The sequence below is a fragment of the Pyrus communis genome, chromosome 7 (genome assembly GCF_041283825.1).
Source record: "Pyrus communis isolate YQ-2024b chromosome 7, ASM4128382v1, whole genome shotgun sequence".
Taxonomy (NCBI): Eukaryota; Viridiplantae; Streptophyta; class Magnoliopsida; order Rosales; family Rosaceae; genus Pyrus; species Pyrus communis.
In genome coordinates, this window is record NC_142571.1 from 5910493 (window position 1) to 5933567 (window position 23075).

General features: G+C 36.6%; 1 protein-coding gene, 1 long non-coding RNA gene and 3 pseudogenes across 7 annotated transcripts; 3 read left to right on the plus strand and 2 right to left on the minus strand.

Annotated features, from left to right (window-relative positions):
- The first annotated feature begins 698 nt into the window (after positions 1 to 698).
- LOC137735662 (serine/threonine-protein kinase BSK1) lies at positions 699 to 10042 on the plus strand. 5 transcript variants are annotated; one of them, XR_015964612.1, is made up of 7 exons: positions 699 to 962; positions 6235 to 6333; positions 6623 to 6691; positions 6963 to 7098; positions 7619 to 7716; positions 7823 to 8118; positions 9683 to 10042. XR_015964612.1 is itself a non-coding variant. In XM_088697792.1 (6 exons), the coding sequence occupies exons 1-6, from the start codon at positions 861 to 863 to the stop codon at positions 7940 to 7942; spliced, it is 624 nt and encodes a 207-aa protein (XP_088553918.1). In that variant the 5' UTR covers positions 699 to 860; the 3' UTR covers positions 7943 to 8164. The 5 variants fall into 5 exon arrangements, 1 of the variants encoding a protein (XP_088553918.1); XR_015964613.1 differs by lacking the exon at positions 9683 to 10042 and adding an exon at positions 7376 to 7433 and having other exon boundaries at positions 7823 to 8164; XM_088697792.1 differs by lacking the exon at positions 9683 to 10042 and having other exon boundaries at positions 7823 to 8164.
- LOC148695511 (secreted RxLR effector protein 161 pseudogene) lies at positions 4697 to 5613 on the plus strand (annotated as a pseudogene).
- LOC148695512 (uncharacterized) lies at positions 8041 to 9689 on the minus strand. Its single transcript, XR_015964616.1, has 2 exons — positions 8247 to 9689; positions 8041 to 8200 (listed from the first exon to the last, which is right to left on the minus strand). It is a non-coding gene; the product is annotated as an uncharacterized LOC148695512 (long non-coding RNA).
- A 7386-nt stretch (positions 10043 to 17428) lies between the features above and the next one.
- LOC148695513 (heavy metal-associated isoprenylated plant protein 4-like) lies at positions 17429 to 18890 on the plus strand (annotated as a pseudogene).
- Positions 18891 to 20636: 1746 nt separating this feature from the next.
- On the minus strand, positions 20637 to 22031 carry LOC137733210 (AT-hook motif nuclear-localized protein 23 pseudogene; annotated as a pseudogene). Its single transcript, XR_015964617.1, has one exon. The product of XR_015964617.1 is annotated as an AT-hook motif nuclear-localized protein 23 pseudogene (transcript).
- Positions 22032 to 23075: the final 1044 nt, after the last annotated feature.

A 23075-nucleotide genomic window follows, 5' to 3' on the forward strand; every position in this document is an offset into this window, starting at 1 on the left:
GGAAGATGGGAGGAAGGAGTTCCAAGAGGAAAGGAGTTGGAGGTAGTTTATCGTTGGATTGAAGTCAAGATCCAAAGGTATAAAAATAATCCTTCTCTTTGTTCTTCATTATAACTCTTTGATGCATCAAGTCTAAACCTATGCTTCTTGAAGAGGATTTGCATGACTGTTTGATTCATATGTTTTCGTTGCTTATGTATACAATTTTGGTTTGTACATGCTTACTAGTCAATATAAATCTCACTTAAATATTTATATTTCCCTTCACAAATAATCTTAGTTTTAGGAGTGTGCTATCCACACACCCCATTTTACTTCTCACACACCCCTTGATAATTTTTGTCCGTTAATCTTCTTCAATTCATCCGATCCGACGACTGAAAATTAAAAGGATATGTGAGAAGTAAAATGGGGTGTGTAGATATCACACCCCTAGTTTTAATTGAATTAACTTGTCCGACGCACCAGCCAATACATCGTGCAAATAGCCTTTGTGCGACGCATTAGTTGGTGCGTCATGCAAAAACACTTTGCACGACACGATTATTCCGTCGCACAAACACTCTTTGCATGACGTATTGGTTGGTGCGTCACGCAAAGTGTGTTTGCCCAACGGAATAACCACGTCGCGGAAAGTGTTTTTGCTTGATGAATAAATGCGTCGGGCAAGTTGTTAAAATTTTGGCGGTCCAATTGAAAAAAAATAGGCGCTGTTTTTAAATTTTTTTTCCCAAATTACTCATAATGGAGGTGCAATTGGAAGAGTCCAGACGCTACCCCCTCTCACTCGGTCTCTCTTCCCTCTAGCTCATCTCGCCCTGTCTCTCACTCTGTCTCGCTCTTCTCTCCCACTCCGTTAGATGAAGACAAAGAAGAAGGAAGACGGCAGCCACTACACACCCATCTGCTCCTCCTCCGCTCCAAACTCCATCAGAAATCTCGCCGTTTCCTTGATTCTGAAGGTCCCTTCACATCTATATCTCTCAATGTTTTGCTTTTTGTTTTAATCATTCAACATATGATAATTAGGGTTTTATTTGGTGAGTGTTAAAATGACCAATACGTTCTTTGTTAAAGTTGTTGGGATCCTAGCCGTTAGCAGATAAGTCTTGTTGCTAGGGTTCCTAGTTGTTAGGGTTTCTAACCACGTAGGAGTCTAATAAAGCCCTAGTCTTAAGGGACACGCTGCATGTTTGTTTTCAAAAGTAGTTTTACCACGATTGTAGGTCCTGTAAAATCGTGGGCAGTCACATTTACTTTCTAATCAGTTGTAAGGCTATTAAATAGCCGGTGTTGTTGTTTTCAGTTAATAAGAGAATTCTCCCTGGTTTTTCATGCACGCTTTCGAACTTGGCTTTACTGTGATTCATTGCTAGGTTCTAGGTTCTAACATCTGGTATCAGAGCCCTACTACGGGGCCTGATCGAAAGCTTGTAACCCAGGTGTTCGAGTGAAAAAAAAACAAAACATGGCGTCTGAAAACAATTTCGTGCAACCAGCTATTCCAAGGTTTGACGGACACTATGATCATTGGAGTATGCTTATGGAGAACTTTCTCCGTTCCAAAGAGTACTGGAACTTGGTGGAGCTTGGGATCACTGCTGCAGCAGGAGGATCGGATTCCAGTGAAGTACAGAAGAAGATCTTAGATGAACTGAAGTTGAAGGATTTGAAGGCCAAGAACTATTTGTTCCAAGCCATAGATAGGTCAATATTGGAGACCATTCTGAAGAAGGACACTGCAAAAGATATATGGGACTCCTTGAAACAGAAATATCAAGGAACTGCACGTGTGAAACGGGCTCAACTGCAGGCTCTTCGCAAGGAATTTGAGGTGTTGCACATGAAGAATGGAGAAACAGTCAATGACTATTTCGGGAGAACACTTGCCATAGCCAACAAGATGAGAACCCACGGAGAGAAGATGGATGATGTAGTGATCATCGAGAAAATTTTGAGGTCCATGACCTCAAAATATGACTATGTTGTTTGCTCGGTTGAGGAATCAAATGACCTAGACACTATGTCTATAGATGAACTCCAGAGTAGCCTTCTGGTGCATGAACAAAGGATAAGCCGCCATGTGGAGGAAGAACAGACGCTTCAAGTTACTTATGGAGTCCAGCAAGGAGGACGTGGTCATGGAACTTATCGTGGCAGAGGAAGAGGAAGAGGAAGGATAGGGTTCGACAAGTCAACCCTAGAGTGCTATCACTGCCATGAACTAGGGCATTTTCAGTGGGAGTGCCCTAAGAAACCTAAGGAGGAAAAGGCAAACTATGTAGAAACAAAGGAAGAAATGCTGTTAATGGCACTTGTGGAATTCAAGGGGATGGAGCACACATGGTTTTTTGACTCAGGATGCAGCAATCATATGTGTGGAAGGATGGACTTGTTCAGCGAGTTTGACAGTAGCTTCAAAGAATCAGTGAAACTTGGAAATGATTCAAGCCTGACTGTGCAAGGCAAAGGAAGTGTACGAATGGAGATAGATGGACGTATACATGTGATCACAGGTGTGTTCTATGTACCAGACTTGAAAAATAATTTGCTAAGCATCGGTCAGCTGCAGGAGAAGGGGCTCACATTCCTCATTCAACAAGGAAGGTGCAAGATTTTTCATTTTGAAAAAGGTCTAATCATGGAGACCAAGATGAGCACCAACATAATGTTTGCAGTGGTGGCTCGAAGCCCTGAAGAGCAGAAGTGTCTCTCCTCTCAAACAACTGATCAAGCATAGCTTTGGCATCATCGTTATGGGCACCTAAGTTGGAATGGGCTTAAGGTGCTTCAGCAAAAGCAAATGGTGAAGGGACTACCTCAGTTCGTATCATCTCAGAAGGTGTGTGAAGATTGCTTGGTAGGCAGGCAACAACGAGATCCATTTCCCAAAGAAAGCATGTGGAGAACATCTGAGGCACTTCAACTAATGCATGCTGACATATGCGGACCAATCAATCCAACCTCAAACAGCAACAAAAGATATCTTATCACCTTCATATATGATTTCAGCAGGAAAACATGGGTCTACTTCTTGATAGAGAAGTCAGAAGCATTTGGCATGTTCAAAGCTTACAAAGCACGGGTAGAAAAAGAAACTGGGGCATTCATCAGAAGTTTGAGGACAGATCGAGAAGGCGAGTTCACCTCGCATGAGTTTGCAAACTTCTGTCGTGAGAATGGGATACATAGGCAGTTAACTACGACCTACACCCCTTAACAAAACGGAGTAGCGAAAAGGAAGAATCGCACCATTATGAACATGGTGCGGAGCATGTTATCTGCAAAACAAATTCCTCAAACCTTCTAGCCTGAAGCAGTAAATTGGACTGTACATGTGCTAAATTGATGCCCTACCTTTGCCGTGAAGAACAAGACACCTGAGGAAGCATGGAATGGACACAAACCTTCTGTGGATCACTTCAGAATTTTTGGGTGCATTGCTCATGCTCATGTACCTGATCACAAGAGGGTGAAGCTCGATGCTAAGAGCTGTAAATGCATTTTGCTTGGGGTAAGTGAGGAATCTAAGGCTTATCGACTGTATGAACCTGTTTCTCAGAAAATTGTTATAAGTCGAGATGTGGTGTTTGAAGAGGATCAACAATGGAGTTGGGGTGACAGCTACAAGGACGTGATAGTGGCAGACCTAGAGTGGAATGCTGATGAGGAAATTAGCAGCCCAAGAGTGACGAGTGATCCAGGGTTTGAAAGCAATGACGTTGTAGATGAACCAGAACCTGAGTCTGAGTACGAGGGCACGATGGTTGGAGAAGGGAGTCAAAGTGACGAAACCTCACCTCAAGAGGGACGAACTCGAAGACCACCAATATGGATGAGGGATTATGAGACAGGTCAAGGATTATCTGATGAGGAGATTAATGGATTGGCTCATCTGGCCTTATTCATTGATCGAGATCCCACAACCTACGAAGATGCAGTGAAATCAGAGAAATAGAGACATGTTATAGATCAAGAGATACAATACATTGAGAAGAACGATACGTGGGAACTGGTAAAGTTGCCACCAGGAGGAAAAACTATTGGGGTGAAGTGGGTGTTTAAGACAAAGCTCAAGGAGAATGGAGAAGTGGATAAGTACAAGGCTCGATTGGTTGCTAAGGGTTACTGTCAACAATATGGGATTGATTACACAGAGGTGTTCGCACCAGTGGCCCGTTTAGACACCATTCGAGTGATAATCTCTCTTGCTGCAAAAAAGAATTGGGTGATCTATCAACTCGATGTTAAGTCCGCATTTCTGCATGGGGAGATAAAAGAAGAAGTGTTCGTCGATCAGCCAACTGGATATGAGCAGAAGGGGCAGGAATCAAAGGTGTATCGACTCAAAAAGGCGTTGTATGGACTTAAGCAGGCCCCTCGAGCTTGGTATAGTCGCATAGAGTCATATTTCATCGAAGAAGGCTTCAACAAATGCCCTCACGAGCATACCTTGTTCATCAAGACAGCAGGAGGAGGTAAGATCTTGATAGCATGCCTTTATGTTGATGATCTTGTTTTTACTGGTAATGATGAAACAATGTTTGAGGAATTTAAGAAGTCTATGACTACTGAGTTTGACATGACTGACCTCGAAAAAATGAGATACTTCCTTGGTATCGAAGTTATACAAAGATCTGATGGCGTTTTTATCGGACAAAGGAAGTATGCTCAAGAGGTCCTGGAGAAATTTAACATGGAACAATGTAACCCAATACAGAATCCAGTGGTGCCTGGTTTAAAACTCACAAGGAATGAAGGAGTAGAGGTTGACAGCACTGTCTATAGACAGATGGTGGGAAGTCTCATGTATCTAACAGCTACGCGACCTGATTTAATGTTTGTTGTGAGCTTGATCAGCCGATACATGGAGCGCCCAACTGAGGAACACTTACAGGTAGCAAAAAAGGCTCTTAGATACGTTAAAGGGACAGTTGACCTGGGGATATTCTACAAGAAAGGAGGAACTGAGGAACTCACTGGATACACCGATAGCGACTACGCAGGTGATCAAGATGACAGGAAGAGCACCTCAGGTTATGTATTTATGATGAGTTCGGGAGCTGTCTCTTGGTCTTCAAAGAAGCAGCCAGTTGTTACTCTATCCACTACTGAAGCAGAGTTCATAGCTGCAGCATCGAGTGCATGCCAAGTTGTTTGGTTAAGAAGAATCATGGAGAGTCTGAATCAGGAGCAATATGGTCCAACCTTAGTGTATTGTGATAATGTTTCGGCTATCAAACTGTCAAAGAATCCTGTGATGCACGGTCGAAGCAAGCATATTGACATAAGGTTTCATTTCCTTCGTGACTTGGTCAAGGATGGAGTTTTAGAGCTGGCGCAGTGCTCATCTCAGGAACAAGTTGCAGACGTGTTAACTAAACCTCTGAAGGTTGACACTTTTCTGAAGATGCGAGAACTGATGGGTGTCTGCAAGTTTCCAGGGGTAAACTGAACATCTGTAGTGTTCAGTTTAAGGGAGGATGTTAAAGTTGTTGGGATCCTAGCCGTTAGCAGATAAGTCTTGTTGCTAGGGTTCCTAGTTGTTAGGGTTTCTAACCACGTAGGAGTCTAATAAAGCCCTAGTCTTAAGGGACACGCTGCATGTTTGTTTTCAAAAGTAGTTTTACCACGATTGTAGGTCCTGTAAAATCGTGGGCTGTCACATTTACTTTCTAATCAGTTGTAAGGCTATTAAATAGCCGGTGTTGTTGTTTTCAGTTAATAAGAGAATTCTCCCTGGTTTTTCATGCAAGCTTTCGAACTTGGCTTTACTGTGATTCATTGCTAGGTTGTAGGTTCTAACATTCTTCCACTATTTTGTGACGAAGAAATTGTGATGGGGTCAATTGCAAAGAAGAGGTTGCAGCGGTACTTGCTTCAGCTTCATCATCACCCAAAACCAAGGTCAAATTCTATGCCTTTTATCAAATTATCAATCTCACTTTTATCATGGGATATCTTGATTTTCTCTGTTTTCTATATTAAAACCTATTTGGTTCCCGAGAAAGTTGAGGAAACCCCCAAAGATTGAATTTATTATTATTATTTTTTTTTTTTGTATGTCTAGATTGCTTTCTCATCTGGGTTTTTTCAAAGATGATGTATTTTCAGCTAATATTCCTTAATTGTGATTAGAAGTTAATTGGTTTTTTGGGCTGAATAATATGAGTGTAACAAGTTGTTAATTGGGATTTTTTTTGGTGATCTTCATTTCGTTTGATATCCGAACAGGCAGTTATAGCAGTGGTTTTGTCAACGATCAGTGACATAGTGTCTCAGAAGCTCACCGGCATTCAGAAACTTCAGATAAGACGACTCCTTCTCGAAGTGGTTAGGTCCATTAGGATTCCATATTGACGATTTTATGAAAGTTTGTATCGGTGATCTGTGTATGTGTGCATACTGTATATGAAAGAAAGAGTCATTTTTGAAAGTAGTAAAGTTGGTTTAAACTCGTTGTTCGATCATTTGAACCTAATTTTATGCTTTTGTCAAAAAAGATGTCTACTAGCATTTGCTATGAAACTGAAGTGTTTGTAGATTCACTGTCTTGCAGATGTTCGATCATGCATTCTATTTGAGAAACCTTGTCAAACTAATTTCTCTCACACTCCGTTAGATGAAGACAAAGATGAAGGAAGATAGCGGTCACTACCCACCCATCTGCTTCTCCTCCGCTCCACCCTCCGTACGAATTCCTCTCCGTTTCCTCAATTCCGAAGGTCCCTTCATATCTCTCTCTCAATGTTTTGCTAGGTCCAGATTTCAATTTTAGTTTGTGTAATTAGATTTCAATTTCTAGAAATAGATTGCTGTAAAATTTATGGGGTAGTAGAATTTGGTATGCTGTAAAGTGTTTCTTGATATTATGAATTTCTGGAAATAGGTTGCTGTAAAATTTACAGATGTTCGTTTTGTGAATTGGGTGTATGAATGATTTGTGGGTTTTGGTTTTACAGGAGGAAGCTTGGGGTGTGGGGAAGTTGCGGCATCGGAGGCTTGCAAATTTGATTGGGTATTGCTGTGATGGGGATGAGAGGCTGCTTGTTGCTGAGTACATGCCTACTAATACTTTGGCTAAGCATTTGTTCCACTGTATGTCAAACAAAATCTATCTTTATTTACTATTCGTCTTTTGACTTCAACTGGTTTATTAAGAATGCTATTTTTAGCTCAGCTTCTAAGATTTCTCAGTGACCCTTTTGTGAAGTACCTCTAAATATAGAGCTTTTTAACAAGCAAACATTGAAATGCAAGATGGTATTGACATTAGTTTTCTACAACATGACACGTTCCATTAACCTTTGTTTTTTTGTTTATTTGTTAATGGTTCGGTCATTGATCTTAGTTGGCCACTAATCTTACCTTATAGTTTTGTTAATCTCAGATGATATTAAACATTGCCTTTCACTTGGAGAAGTCGTGGCGAGGTGGTTTTTACTTTTTAGTGTACTCTGGTATCTAGTGTGCCAGTATTGTGCTTGTCTTTGTACTGCTAATTTATTAAGTTTTGCACAAGCAATCAATTCAATGTTTTGAGTTTTGTTCCTACAAATTGAGAATTAGTTGCTGTGTTCGTCAAAAATTAATTCTTGGACTCTGCTTGTTTATACAGGGGAGAATCAAACCATTGAGTGGGCCATGCGTTTAAGAGTGGCTCTTTATATTGCTGAATACCATGATTTAATTGCTTATAGGGTTCTCTTTGACGAGGTATTCGATTCTCAAATTCAATCATCTTAGTTTAAAATGCGTTTTCTGTCACTTCAGTGTTCACTACTTTTTAGGGTGATAATGTAGTATCTGAATGGACTTGTAGGATGGTGATCCTCGTCTTTCATGTTTTGGCTTGATGAGAAATAGTAGGGATGGGAAGAGTTACAGCACAAATCTTGCTTACACGCCACCTGAATATTTAAGATATCACCTATCCCTTTGATCATTTTTCTTGTCACTATTCTAGTTTTCCTATCTAAACGACTTCTGCTTGAGATATGCTGACTTTACTAGTTGTTTATTTACTTTGTAGGAAGGGTCACTCTAGAAAGTGTTGTTTATGGCTTTGGCATCGTCCTTCTAGATCTGCTTAGTGGGAAGCACATCCCTCCAAGTCATGTAAGTAGATTGCTATAAATTTAATGTATGGCATCCACATTTTACAGCTAGTGTGTCCTACTTCTTTGCTTACTTATTCAAACTAGAGTCTTTAGTGTTGTACTATAGTCATGTTGGAGTGTGTCAACTTGTAATTGTTCGCTCAAAGTTGAAGTTAATTGATTACAAATAATCTTTAGTGGATCTGTTTATACTAAACTTGAGTAGTTCAAAAATAAATGTTAAACAACGTGGTACTCCCTTTGTTTCATCTATAGTGGCTTTGTTTGATAGCTTATTTCAAATTATTTGGTATGGTATTTATTACAGCTTGTGTATTCATTTCATGGCAACTACTAGGGGTGGGTTCAAAAAACCGAAAACCGAAAAAAACCGAAAACCAAACCGAACCGAGGCCGAAAGAAACCGAACCGAAACTACCAAACCGAATTTGGTTGGTTCGGTTTCGGTTTTTGAGGTTTGGAAACCAAACCGGACTGAACCGGACCGAAAAAAAATCATATATAAATACTAAAAAACACATGTTGCCGTCAGGGTTTGAACCCTTTCCCTGCGGGTTGGGGTTGGTTGTTGCAAGCCAACTTGACTGTAGGCTTTTTGTTGTTATAATTGTACCAGTAATTTATTTATAGGTTTCTTATGTTTAATGCTTTATAAAATTTCTTAACTTTACAAACCCTACCCATCTCACTCCCATTTCATTTCAGATCTCAAACACCTCTCTGTTCTGTCCGCTGCTTCCTCTCTCTCTCCCTTCCTATCTCTCCCTCTCCTTCCTCTCTTCCTCCAAATCACTCTCTCTCCAGTCTTCTCCTGTCCTCCTCGCGGATTCTTTCTTCCAAACCATGATTTTCCCTCGCCCTTTTCGAGATCCGACGAAAAGAGGAATTGAAAGAGCTTGCGACGATCATGGCGATATCGCTGCAACAAAGGTTGTGGTTTTATTTATTTGTCAGTTCATAGGTTTTTAATTGTATGGTTACCCATTTGAAATTTATGTAATTTAAGGTGAAAAAGTTTGTATTTTTCTCTGAATATGTTTTGAAATTTTCTAGATCTATTGTGGACTTGACTATGAATTTGAATGTGGGCACTGGGCATGCGCTATTGAAGTCCGATTATGGTATTTAGAAGAACCCAATTGCTTTTTTTTTTTTCGATTTGCATCGATCAGTTAATTTGTTGAGTTGTTTCATGATTTTGTAAATTTTAAAGCTTTTGAATTTTGAATCCTGGCGATGTACATTTCCTTGAAGAATATATGTTTATGTATTTGCTTAACTTTTGAAAATTTGAATTCGTTCTGCTTGATCACAAGTAGTTGAATTACTTGAATATATTCAGGATTTTGAGGTTCTCAATTCTCTGATATATGAGAATTGGGATTGATAGGTAGGTTCCTTCCATTTACATCATTGAAAAATAAAAATAAAAAACGGAAAAAAATCAAAACCGAACCGGAAAAAACCGAAACAGAAAAAAAAAATGAACTGAACTGTTTTGAATCGAACCCAGCCTTACCAACTACTCCATTTTGATGATGCAATTTACTTTGGATTTGTAGCTTGTGTATATAAGGACAGGTCATCGCCCTGACAGAGGAAGTGGAAACCCTAAAAGATAAGATTGTTGCCCAAAAAGCAGCCTTGGATGCTCGAGAAGCCTATTGCTGCCCAGTTTTCAGCCCAGGACAAGAAGATAAGCATGATCTTACAGGCCTTACAAATGTCTAGCCTCCAAACCCCGATGCCATCACCTGATTTTGCTCCACCTTCGACCTCCCAGCCACTTCGCCCAGTCGATACCCAGTAGTCTGATGTATCAAGCCTAGAAGACTACTTATTGTAGTTTTTCCTTTTTTTGTTCGGACATCTTGTATGTACATTTTCATATATTTTATAATTAAATACTTTTTCTTGGTTTATTAATTATTGTTTAGAATTTAATTACAATATTTATTAAAAATTAAATAAAATATATTTTTGACAAAAAAAAAAAAACAACAAAGGTTTGTGCAATGCATGTACTTCTTCGTTGCGCAAACCCTGCTTTCATTGCCTTGTCGTGACGGTTGGTGCGCGAAGAAGGTTTCATTGGGCTAATTTTTGCGCGACGAAGGACCTGTGTCGCGCAAACTGTTTTTCGTACTAGTGAACGCTTGACATCTTTAAGAATTTTGCTCATTATATAGTTATGTAATGGCACAATACAACTAGAAATGGTGCTTAAATCCTCATTCCAATAATACTATAAAATTCTCCTTCAAATATTTCGGGTAGTCCAAATCTTTTTTCAAATATTTCGGTTAGTGCAAATCCTCCTACAAATATTCTGGTTAGTTCACATAATCTTCTTGCCAACCTTGGACTCAAATCTCGAATAGATGTCCACATTTTTTTGGGGCCTTAAACCTTTTAAATTTCACCCTCCCCTCGACAATTTCTGACTTTGCCAATGTTTGGGACACCCCTTTTTTTTTTTTTTTTTTTTTTTTTTTTTTGCAACGAGCAATTGATTTTTTGTTTTCTTCTTTTACAGCAATCATCAACTTTTTTTTTCTTCTTTTCTATAACAATATTTAGCCCCCAAAACTTTGAGCTCTCTTTTGATGGATGTGGAATTTTTTTTACGAGGCTAGCTAGGGACAATCCAGGTTAAAGAAACAAGAAAAGGCTCACATAAAGGCCCAACAGGGCTAACTAGGGAAAATAATAACAAGGGTTGTCTAGAAAGGTTCAAACGAAAGAAACAAATGCGTAAATCACTTCCAAATTTGTTACGTGAATTGATGAAAGCAAAGAAAGGTAGAAGGCAAGTTTTAGATATATATATATATATATATGTAAAATGAGATCATGCGCATAAATTAAATGAGATTGATGAATAATAGTTCAATCTATAATAGGCTCAAAAGCTCATAAGGGTTACATAAACTCACTAGATTCACATATGAAACTTTTAAATCATGCTCTAGCTTTGCACCAACAAGGCTATGTGCATAATATTTTCCTAAGTCATGATCATCAAAAAATATGGTTAAAACAAAGATAAAGTAAAGAACTAATATCAAGCTTAAATTCCACGAAAGTTATGAAAAACATAAAGATCGTATCTCATCACTGAATTGGGAAGTAGCCAATAAAAACAAGACTCAAAGAAAAATATTTTTGGTTCTCAAATTTTATATATATTTTATTTATTTTCATTTTTAGTTAGATAATTAATTAAATGAAAAATGCAAGAAACATAAAAAAATAAACGAAAAAAAAAAAAAAAAAAGCACGTGACAAGCCAAATTGAACGAGGCAAAAAAAAAAAGAGCATGGGCTTGAAATTCTGAAGCATTTCACAATTTCAATGTTTGATGCTGCTCCTCTTTGTGACTCCGTAAAACCCAACGAAAGATTCACTCCCAAAATAAAATCACGTATGTTCTCAATGGCAGGAGACACAAACGACAAACAATACAAAAATAAAAAGCAAAAACTCAAGGACAACGTTACTTCCTTGGTTTAAAGGACACGGGCAAGCGAAGATATAGATGGCAATCCACTCCGGAACTTGAATTTTGTATTGGCAACAAGGTAAAGTAGCTCCACTTTTCTGCAAAAACACAAAACAATGGGTAAGTTAAACAAGAGACTTAGGAAACAATTTATTATTGAAAAAAAAACTAACATTAAAGCTAAACCAACTTAAAAAATGTAACAATCTGATTAAGTAACAGAATTAAATTCGATCCCCAACAACGGCACCGGAAACTTGGTACAAAAATTAGATGACCAAAACTAACATCATTAAGTCTCGAATTTTAGTGCTTGCAAGTACACGAATCGAATGATTATATAGCATATAAGCACAGATATCGTTCCACAAAGATCGAATTGATTCTAAAGTGTTACTAATTAAATTGAAAATAATTATAATTGTGAAGTTTTGACGTAAAAGATAGAGAATTTGATTTAAACTAAAATGAAATAGAACTTGAAAATAAAATGTATGAAATAATAAAATTAAAATATAAGAAAATAAGACCTAAACATCCGAATTCACCGCAACCACTTATACTTAATTCCCTTAATATGTTACGCTCAACTAGTTCCCCAATATTGATGATCAATTTTCCCTAAATTATTCAACGGACATGGCATAAGGTTGCATCAAAAGTATCTTTACATTTTAACCCTTTATGGCATCTAGATGAATTTAAACAAGTAAGATCCCCTTAAGCTTTATAGAAATCGTTGGAAAATCGCACAAACCCTAATTGCATGTCATCTACAAATAGGTGTTTCATGAGTAGATTTTATATTATATATTTAACCCTATTCTTAGTATATTTTGGCTATTATTTTGAAGAATTTTGATACTTTGAATTGTATTTTCAATATAAGACTTTTGACTTCATTTGGGGCAAAATGTAGCCAAATGAATGAATTTTGGAGTAATTCTAATTGGAGGACGTTCATAAGTTGCTTAGCTTGATTGTGTCAAAATATCAGATTTTTCCACTAAGCGAATATTTTCTGACGATAGAATAAAGGAGCAGTGCGCGGTGATGGAAGAGTGACGTTTTGGGCTTGATTGCTAGTTTTGGAGCCCAAGATAACCTATTTTGGATTCGGCCTTTTCTGGAGATGTGTTCAGACTATTTTGATCTTTAAAACAAGCTATCATGGGCCGGATTTGGAGGATATTTTAGGCTAAAACGTGGCTGGACAGTTCCCTGGAAAATTCTCCTAGCTTAATTAGGACTTTATTTTCTAGTATATTTTATTATTAATTGGTTTCCTAGTTGGAGCCAAAGACTTTTATTGAGAGATCGTTTATGTAGAGCGATATAAGGCTATGGCCGGCCCTAAGCCTTTACTTCTTCTTCTTTTATGCGACTTGGGAGATAGGAAATTGGCTACGGTTCTTGAAGAATTTCAAACTTTTACTTTAAGGTGTTTTCAATCTTTTTATTCATAATAATATTTTCTTTGATTTTAATTATGAATATGCGTAACTAATCCGTTTTGCTAGGGCAAAGCCTTGAGCCTTAGCATGAATATGTAATTTTTATTTGATTGCTTATGATTGATTGCATACATGCTTTGAAATATTGATCACCATTTTAAACTATCTAATTGTCTTAATGCTTGATCACCATTAGGATTTTTAGAAAAGTAATTTGATGCAATTTTGGTCTGAAGGTTCCCTGAAATTGATTCTGGCTTCTTGTGTTCAAAATTGTAATTTTACTTAAGATGAACACCACGTCTTAAGGGTTGCATGGTTTTTCAAAGAGTTTTCACAAAACATAATGAGTCTCTCATGTTCATATTTGATCCGAACATCCGGACAGATTGCATGTTAGATATACATTCTATGTTGGAGGTTCCAAGTATAATATATATTAGGAAAACCTAACCTTCAAAGTGGCATGTGTACATCTAAGTAATTGGTAAAAAATACATAGGATTGCTGGGTGATGGTGGAACCCTAGTGCTTTTATAAATTGGTATTCAAAAACTCTTTTCTTTTGTGTTCTTAATTTTGGCCGAATATGCTACTTGGTTTTTAATTAAAATTCATTTTTAATATTACCAAATTTCAAAATCTCTTTTCTAAATTTTTTAGTTTGAAGTAGTTAATTAGGAATTGGTTTTACATAAATTATTTAAATAGTCATTGTAGAGAACGACCTTACATGAGCATTTATATTACAACATCCTTGTACTCTTGCAAGTATTTTGTGTGATTTTTACCTTCTTTTCGTAGGTACTAAAATTCCTATTAGTGTTTATGGTATCAATTGCAAGAAACTAAACTCAAGTTAAGTATGACATCTTCTCTAACTTGCATCGAATCAACTTAATTGAAACCTAGATGGTGATCAAGCATCTAAATAAAAATCAAGCACATTACGAATAGCAAAAAGTACTCAATAAGGAAGAAAAACTTGTTAATAACAATGCCACAAGGAAAAAAAAAAAAAAAAAACTCCAAATATCTCATCAGAGATTGCAATTTGTATCAACACTAACGCTCTAGCATCATGAGCAATCAGTTCGTGAGCAGCGATTTGTTGCTTCTTGGTGATTTCTTCATACGAATTTGAGGGAAGTTCATATCCTTCTTCAACGAACTTCTAGAGGTTGTGCGACTTGGTGATCGTCTTTATTCGGATACACCAAAAGTCGTAGTTCACTCTGGTAAACACTGGAGCTCGAAGATTAGTTCTACATCCACCACCGCAACTACGAGTTGTCTAAGTTGTTCTTTAAAAAGCCAGAAACCACAGTCACAGTTGATGCCCCTTGATTCAAATCAAACCAAGTTCTGAGGCCATGTTAGTGTTTGTTAATTGAATTGAATCATATTTTGCTGAATTTTATTCAATTTTGGAAAGAGAAGATTGTTCTTAAGCTATTTGAGCTTAAGGAAGAAGAAAGGTGGAGTTCATAGCTCCATTTCATTCACACATTCAGCATTACATCTTGGATCCGAAAACAAAGGGAAATATCAACATGATTGTAGGAGATTCCCACGCTCTGCACGAGCCACTCTCTTAAAACTACTCACGTGTTCTGCCCATACATCATTTACTCTACACAATTGCTATGACAGCTGCCCTAAACAAGCCCTTAAATTGTTCTAAGCCTAGCCGTACGTTGCAACTAAAACTAGGGGTAGAAATTTTTACCAAATTACCGTACCAACCGCCCTACCAACCATACCATACCAAATTATTACCAAAAATTTGTACCAATTGGTAATGGTACAATATTGGTACCGTACCATACTGTTTCGGTATGGGACTGGTGTCCAAAACCAGTACCGGTGGTATACCATCCTATCAATATTATTAATATTATATTATGTATTTATTCATATCATTATTTGAGGGCAAAATTAATAAAATTAATAATAATTATTGTAGAAGTGTAAAAAATGTAAATAAAAAATAAAAAAAAACAATCACTCATAGTGACAAACTTTACAACTTTCATGAAGAAGTCAGCTTCAAAATCCAACGCTATAATCCATAAACCTTAAATTTATATTTAACCGTCGATTGTCATTTATGCTTTATTCTTCTTATTGAATTTCATTTTTAAAATTTTCTTTTTTGAAAACATGATCATCTGGCGGATGTAAGAAGATGAACGATTCAGATATTTGATATCACGGTTCAATATTTACGGTTAATTGAAATATGAGTCGATGTCATATAGTTTGTAGAAACTTTATAAACATCAAGCAATATTTTTAGTAACCGTAAAACTCTGAACATAATATCAACGATCCAAATCGTTCATCTTCCTGCATCCTCTAATAGATCATATTTTCAAAAAAGAAAATCTGAAAAAAAAAAAAAATTTGATGAGAAAAATGAAGCGTAAATGTAAACAACAATCAACGGTTAAATTTTAATCTATTATTTATATGATTATAATGGTGAATTTCAAAGTTAAGCTCTTCACGAAAGTTGTAAAGCTTGTCATTACAAGCGTTTATATATATTTTTTACACTTCTACATTAATTAAAAAATATTAGATTTTGGGCAAATTAAGTGGCGTAAAACAAAGTGGCAATTGCCATTAGCATACCATACCAACTAAACTATTTGGTATACCGAAATTTTGGTACGGTAATAGTAATAGATTTTGCCGTACCAAATATTTGGTATGGTAATTGGTACAGAGGTTTTGGTACGGTAATGTACCAAAACCACCCCTAACTAAAACAACACACTTAAAACAGAAATGAAAATGAAGAACAAAAACAAACTGCAAAATTTGAACTTTGTTGATTTGCAACAAGCTTACATCTCAAAAAAATATATGTGTATGTATGTGCCAATAATTTTTTTTTTTTTTTTTTTTGGTAAGGTAAACATAAAAACAAAAACTGTTTACACTAAAAAAATTATTGGGCCTTGGTTTTGGCCCAAGAAAATAGAGTTTGGACCTTTAATTCACTCTAAATGAACAATGTATGGCCCAAACCACTTTCACTTGTCGAATAAACCAAGCCCCAGTTTTTCCTCTCCACTGCTACGAGCATTGAATGCAAAGTACTTTGATTATTATTTTAAGGGAAGATGATAAGAGATTTAGGCTAAATCACCGTCTTGATTATGCTAATCTGCATTCACTGCCTAGATATTTTGGATTACTTTTCTATTGATGCAATACTTTCTGGAAAGTAATCCTAGGTCAGTTTCAAGTGAAACATAGGAAGCATTGAAGAAGGAAGTGAAAGGTCTATAAATACAAGTAAAGATTTTAGAACAAAGGACACTCAAATCATTCAACAAAATAGGCTTCAAGCTTAACAACTAAAGCTAGACCTTTATTTGTTTCATCCGTTTTGCCTTGCTAAAAGATCACTTTGAAACCAACACCTTAGAACTCTAGGGAACCTTCCTTTAGACTCTAAGACCAATTAGAATTTGATTTGCTACCATCTCATTGTGTAATATCGATTTACCATTCATTACATAGGTTTATCTCTTTGGTTGAGATCCTTTACAAGGAAGCATCTTTAACTCAATCTGACAACCTTGAATCCAATCCGATAAGAGTTTTTATCAAATGTTTTAAGTTCATTTATGTATATATATATATATATACTTGTTTTGTGATATTTAGTATTTTTAATATCAATTTCAGTTATGTACTTACTACTTATGTTACTATCTTCACTTTTTCTGTTGTGAATGACTGAAGTAATGTATTTGAATATAACCAGTTTATATTCAATCTCATCTCAGTAGTTTCTAGTCTAATGCTGAGAAATAATTAAAGCTTTTAACATGCAAGGCATCAGAAAGAACCAAACTAAAGCCAAACATTGGCACAACCAGTTTTGACAAAGAAGTTTTATTTACTTGTGGTGCAAGTATCACATATGCATATAACCTATTGTAAATACAACATATTATTTTGTTTTATGGCTGAAGCCAACGGTGGCATGCCTTACAAACAACAATCAAAGGATTCACTAAGCCTCTTTGAAGGCCAAAGAGTGAAGCCTATAAAAACTGAGAAACAAATTACTCAATGAGCCATCGTGTTTGTTTTTCAGGAGAACAAAAACTTTTACTGCGTGAAGAAATGAAATTTGTAGAGCATGTGGAGTTTTTCATGTCTCCAAGGTTGAGATAAAAAAAATAATACCATGATTATGTTGTCAGATTGTAAATTTGGACTATTGATTTTGTATTAATATACATTATTTATGCTCATAGTATGTAAAGTAATTAATCACCTGTCTCGTACGTAGTATATATGGACGATCGAAATAACATTATCATATTATATGCGAGTGTGTTTCCTTATTTTTATTTCCCTTTGTATTACATGGTCCATACTTGAGCCACCTAACGGAGCATTATGTAAACATGCGTCGCCAGGTGCTCATACTGTAGAGGTTGATATGGAGAAAGGCGAAATAAAGGCAAAGGAGTTTTCGACCCAACAAAAATTCAGAAACGGCTAGAGAAACTTTGTAAGAAAAGGATCGAGTTGGTATCACCCAAAATTCAGATCAAGGAAAGCACAGTAATAGAGAAAAAAGCTCTGAAAGAAACCAAAGAGATGGTGCTCTCTCTCACCCATATACTTCAAATATTTTATTGCTTAATATGGTTACCACTACTTAACAATCCAGGTGAATTATTTGATTGTCATCAATTACATTTCATTGATAGTCTGTTTAATCAACAGTCATGGCGGGTTCTTTTCCTTAAAAGTTGGCGTTTAGTTTCCACTTTACATTTTATTTATTGTTTAATCAGTGCACTAGTGTAGACATCCGCCAAAGTTAAGTACACAAGATACATTGTTGGTGATATTTTTGAGTGCTTAGTTGCTAATCAATTCTTAGGTGTGTTTAAATCCCACACAGAACTCTAAGAAGCCTCACATAGTAGTTTAACAGAGTTTAGACCGCTCCATGATTGCCAATTTGTTTTGAGTTAGATGTTCTAAATCTGTTATAATGTTGAGCAGGCCAGCATTCTTACACTTTATCCCATGTCATATAATGAGTTTGAGAAACCTTTCATATAGTAGTTTACACATGGATATAAGCCCTATTTTTCAAAATTTCAATAAGCTATAATCGATGAAATGAAAGCATTAGAATAACCAATTCTGTCCTTTTATTCCGAAGGCAATTTCACGACAATAGTGGTGAAGTTTCACATGCATTGCGACAAATGCGAGTAAGATTTGAAGAAGTTAATAAAGAACAAAGGTATGATTTCCAAAGTTTGTTTGTGTATAATTTAGGGTTTTTTTTTTCTTCTAAAGAACATATATATATCAACGATGTATGTAGGTATTCACAATGTAAAACTGACATGAAAGCTCAAACTCTAGCAGTGGAAGGAACAATCGAGCCTGAAAAACTAATATCGTATTTGTGAAAGAAAAAAAAGGTGCACAAACATGCAGAACTTGTGCCCTCGAAACCACAGAAAAAGGAAGACACAAAAGAGAAGGAGAAGGGTTCCCCAAAACCACCAGAGAAGGAGGAAAAGAAAGAGAAAAGGGAGGAGAAGAAAGACGGTAATCAATTACCAAGGTTATAGAAGTTAAGGAAGAGGTAAAAGTGGTGGAGGTTAAAACAAAAGAGACGTTGTTGCTCCCAAACCACAGAAAAAGGAAGAAACAAAAGAAAGACGGTAATCAATTACCAAGGCTCCATATTTCATTCACTATGTTTATGCTCCCAAACCTTTAGCAATGGAAATCCAAATGCTTGGTTTCTAATGTGAATAGGAGAGGGTAGAGTGTATATGTATACCTGTACTCCGGATTTGTTGTTTGGGACTAATTTCTTTATATTTGGCTGCTTGAATTGAAGAAGAGATGTTGCGTACATGGGGAAAATCAATTTCGCACCAGATTGTAAGAAAGTATATGATAAGGAAACTTAATGTGGATACTATGAACAAAGATGAGGCACTTTGTGTCTCATGCCGGAAATCTTACTAAATAGATCTCAACTTAAGTTAAGTGGTTTCACTTCTAATTGCATTGATTTTCTTCTGTATAAAGCTCCACCTTTGTTGGACTCAATATATATATATATATAGGTATATATATAGGTCATGTGACTAAGTTGGGAACAATATCGATATTGATTAGTACTGGTCCACTAGTCTCTCTTTAAAACTCTTAACATTAAGTAACACAACATAAAATGCACATCTTGCGCATATAAATCTCAAAGGTATAAACACTAGTGACTATACTATAGACAATATATTCGTTGCCTTATTTTTCAAACTCCTATATATCATCACCTCTTAGTTAAAAGACTATAAACTGCATACCACAACCATACCACAGAGAAATAATTATTCATAGTATTCACATTAATTTCTTGTAATGAGATACGAAGTGCCCTGATGGAATTTTTTAGGGGTGAAAACATGTGTGAAATCAAGTGCCCTAAATCATAATATAAAATCAACCTGAATCAACAAACATATAAACAGTGTTATCGATTAAGCCTCGTGAATTAATAGGTAGTTTTGGTTAGTTTATCGCAGCCTTACCCTCCATGGAAGCTCATGCTGCTGTGTGAGGTTCGCACTGGTATTCGCTGATTTTGCGACTTAGGTTGGAGAGAAGCCAAATTAGCTAATTCCTGAGATTAGGGTTTATTCTGAAAGTTTGATTTCCTTTCTCTGTTGTTTGAGTGAAGTGCGTCCTCTTTAACGAGGCCACACTTACAACCTTTCCCATGTATTTGTTATTATGAATGAATCAAATTTAATCTTGCAATAAGAAAAAGGAATTCAAGTATCTTTTCTTTTTTCTTATTGTTTAATAATATTATCATAACAAAGCATTTCCTAGTCCTTAATGTCTATCTGAATTAATTTCTTAAAGAAAAGTACTCCTTCAATATGTACGAACCATATAAACTAAGGATTAATTCTTGAATGAAAGAACCTCCCAGATAATCAGGAATATTTTAAGAAATGATAGAAAACTGAGAACAACTAAAAAAACCCCCTCTTATTATATACAGTGCAAGAGACTAGCTAGGATGATTTGGTTAGAAAATTGATTATCTGATTATGTGCGTGAAGTGGCCAGATCATGTGAGAGCTTTCTTTTAGTAGGTTTTGGTCGTTTCTTTCTTTATGGTGGAAGATAGGAGAGATATATTGGGGGGAGAGAGAGAGAGAGAGAGAGGGAGATCTAATTATATAAATTCACGTTTTTAATATTAGTTTCACTTGACCAAATATCATATAATTGTATGGCCTTCGAGTGGAAAGCATGTTTTCTATAGGTATATATACGCATCCTACACAGATGGACAAGGCACAAGTTAATCATCATTTTTATGTCAAATCTCTAAGTATTAATATTAGCAGAAAATATTACCTGATTAATAATTTATATAATTTAGATTTTTTATCAAAGCTTATGTTGGAGGTTGTGATACTTATAACAAAATTATTTATCAGTCATATCATTCTGACAAGTATTATATCAAATTCAAATTAAGCTAAAATATTCTCTGAAACCATTTCAAATTAAGAAAAGTCATGAGTTCCAAAATCCAAACTTCTATCAACATTCCATGGAGATGATCATCAGTACAAGACAATATTAAAAAGCAATTCAAATTAGGAACCAAAATGAAGTTACGACAGGATAGATGAAAGAAATTAAGCAAGAAAAATAATTGTCCAAGGTTGGGAATGGGAGTGATGATATTAATGTAAAGATCGATTCTCTGACCTTGATTGACCTGACCTATAGCTAGCAAAAACTATCAATACGGCGGCCGCCCAGCAGAGTTTCCTCCCCAACTATCAACCTGCAGCTGATGAGTCATGTTATTGAGTGGCAGATTAAAAAAGGGAAGCCCCGAAGATGGATCTGGAAAGGGGTTGCTTGCTCCTCCGCCACCGCTGCCTTCACCACCGCCTCCGCCACCTGAGGACTGTGGCAAAGGCTGCTGCATCTGCAGCTGCTCCTCTTCCTCCAAGGGCAATCTCTCATAAGCCACGTTGGTAAAGGATGAGGCTATGACAATAACAGGTCCAGATGCTATTAGTGCTCCCACAACATTTCCGCCCACAACCTGGCCTTGTCCAGCAGCCAAAAATATTGTGAGGCTGGTGGCTCCAGGTGGCGCAGGTGGTGGCAGAAATGAGCCTGTTAATGAAAGAATCTCAAATCTGCCGTGCAGTGTGACAACTGCGCCAGCCGCAGTTGGCTGGCGCAAGCTCACGTTGGTCACCATTCCACTCCCACTCAAAACACAAATCCCTCGCTGCCTTTTCCTCGCGTAGGTGCCAACGGAATCAAACACATCACAACCACTGGTGACTTCCAAAATATGTGCTCTTAGGGTGTTTGCGCTCTCACGAGTTATGATCACCGGGGGCTTGGGCTTGTTTCTAGACCCTGGGGGCCGACCTCTGGAGCGTCGGCCCCCAGAGTCACCGGAACCAGAATTTGGGGTCACCAGGTCAAGCCCTTGATGATGAGGATTGTCATCATCAACATCATTTTGGTGGTGGTCAGAGGAGAAAAGATTGTTGCGGTTGGGGGTGGTGTGGTCATCTTCGGAGTCCGGTGGTCTTTGGAGGTGGAGATCAGGGAGTTGGAGCTGCTGATGAACAAACCGAGATGCCGAACCCAAGTCTAAGCCAGCCATACACAGAGAGCTAAAGAGAACAGAAAACAAGAAAAATATAGTAAAATATATGTATAAATTTTAATATAGCAAGGTTCAATATTTTATGGGTTTTTGGACAAAGGAGAGCTCCATAATTTCAAACCCTAGAACGAATAGAAAACAAAGGGGATCGAGTGCAGAGAAAGGGAAGGTATTAGTTGAGGAGAGAGGTGCAAGGAGGAGGAGAGGGATATCATAACGTGTCAAACGCAGCATTCTCAACATCCAAAGTACATAAATATAAAATGTATATGCTTATAAAATAGCAGAGATAAAATATTTCACTTCTTTAGTAACTTTTACTTTTTTATATGTGGGAATTGAATTTTCTATGTTGACACTGAATGTGCTTGAAATTGAATACTCGAATATGCTGAAACATTAGTTATTGTAAAGAGGAATACATTTTATGACCATATATATTAGTTGATAAGTTGGTACATAATCAATTATTATGCATGTAATAAGTGTGTTATCAAGCGTTATTCTATTTAAACTAATCTAAACAATGGTGAGAGAGAATTCAAACTAAAATGAGATCAACCGGGAAATCAATCATACTTATACACTTTAGTTCGGGTTCGATAGATTACCACTGATTCCCCCTCCCCTCCTTTAACAACTAACTATCCAAGAATTGATGTGCTTAAAAAGTAGCATCCAGTGTGATCATGGCGACAATATGGACATAAGAACTGATACGTATTGTTTTACATCAATTATGATGATAAATTTTAACAAAAATAAATAATTCAAAAAACTTCTCCATTTCTACGAAGTGTTCTTGAGACCAAAAAGAAACCCTAGCCATAAGGGGAGGAGGATCCTCCTCCCCATGCCGTACCTTCTTCTCCTTCTTTAGTCTTTTGTGGTGATTCCGTCTGAGTTATACTTAAGTTTTAGTACTTTATCATAATTTCTAACGTGCTCCTTATTTTTGAGAAATATATACGATATTCATTAATGAAAGAAATACATACAAATTGATGAGGATATGGTGCATATAAATGTGCTCCTTATTCAATGATCAATCCAATCACTCTCTTAAAAACTCTCTGCAAAATTTGTTTTCTCTTTGTTATAACTGCTTTTGGAGGAATTCGTTGCTATCTACTTAAGTATTTTTTGCCATCTTCACCTATATATTAGCTAGCTACTATATGTGCGTAAATGTACCGCTAGAGATCATGTTTTCCGCAGATCCGCCCATTATCCCACAATAATTTCCATGAGTTTAATAGTGGCTTTGCTT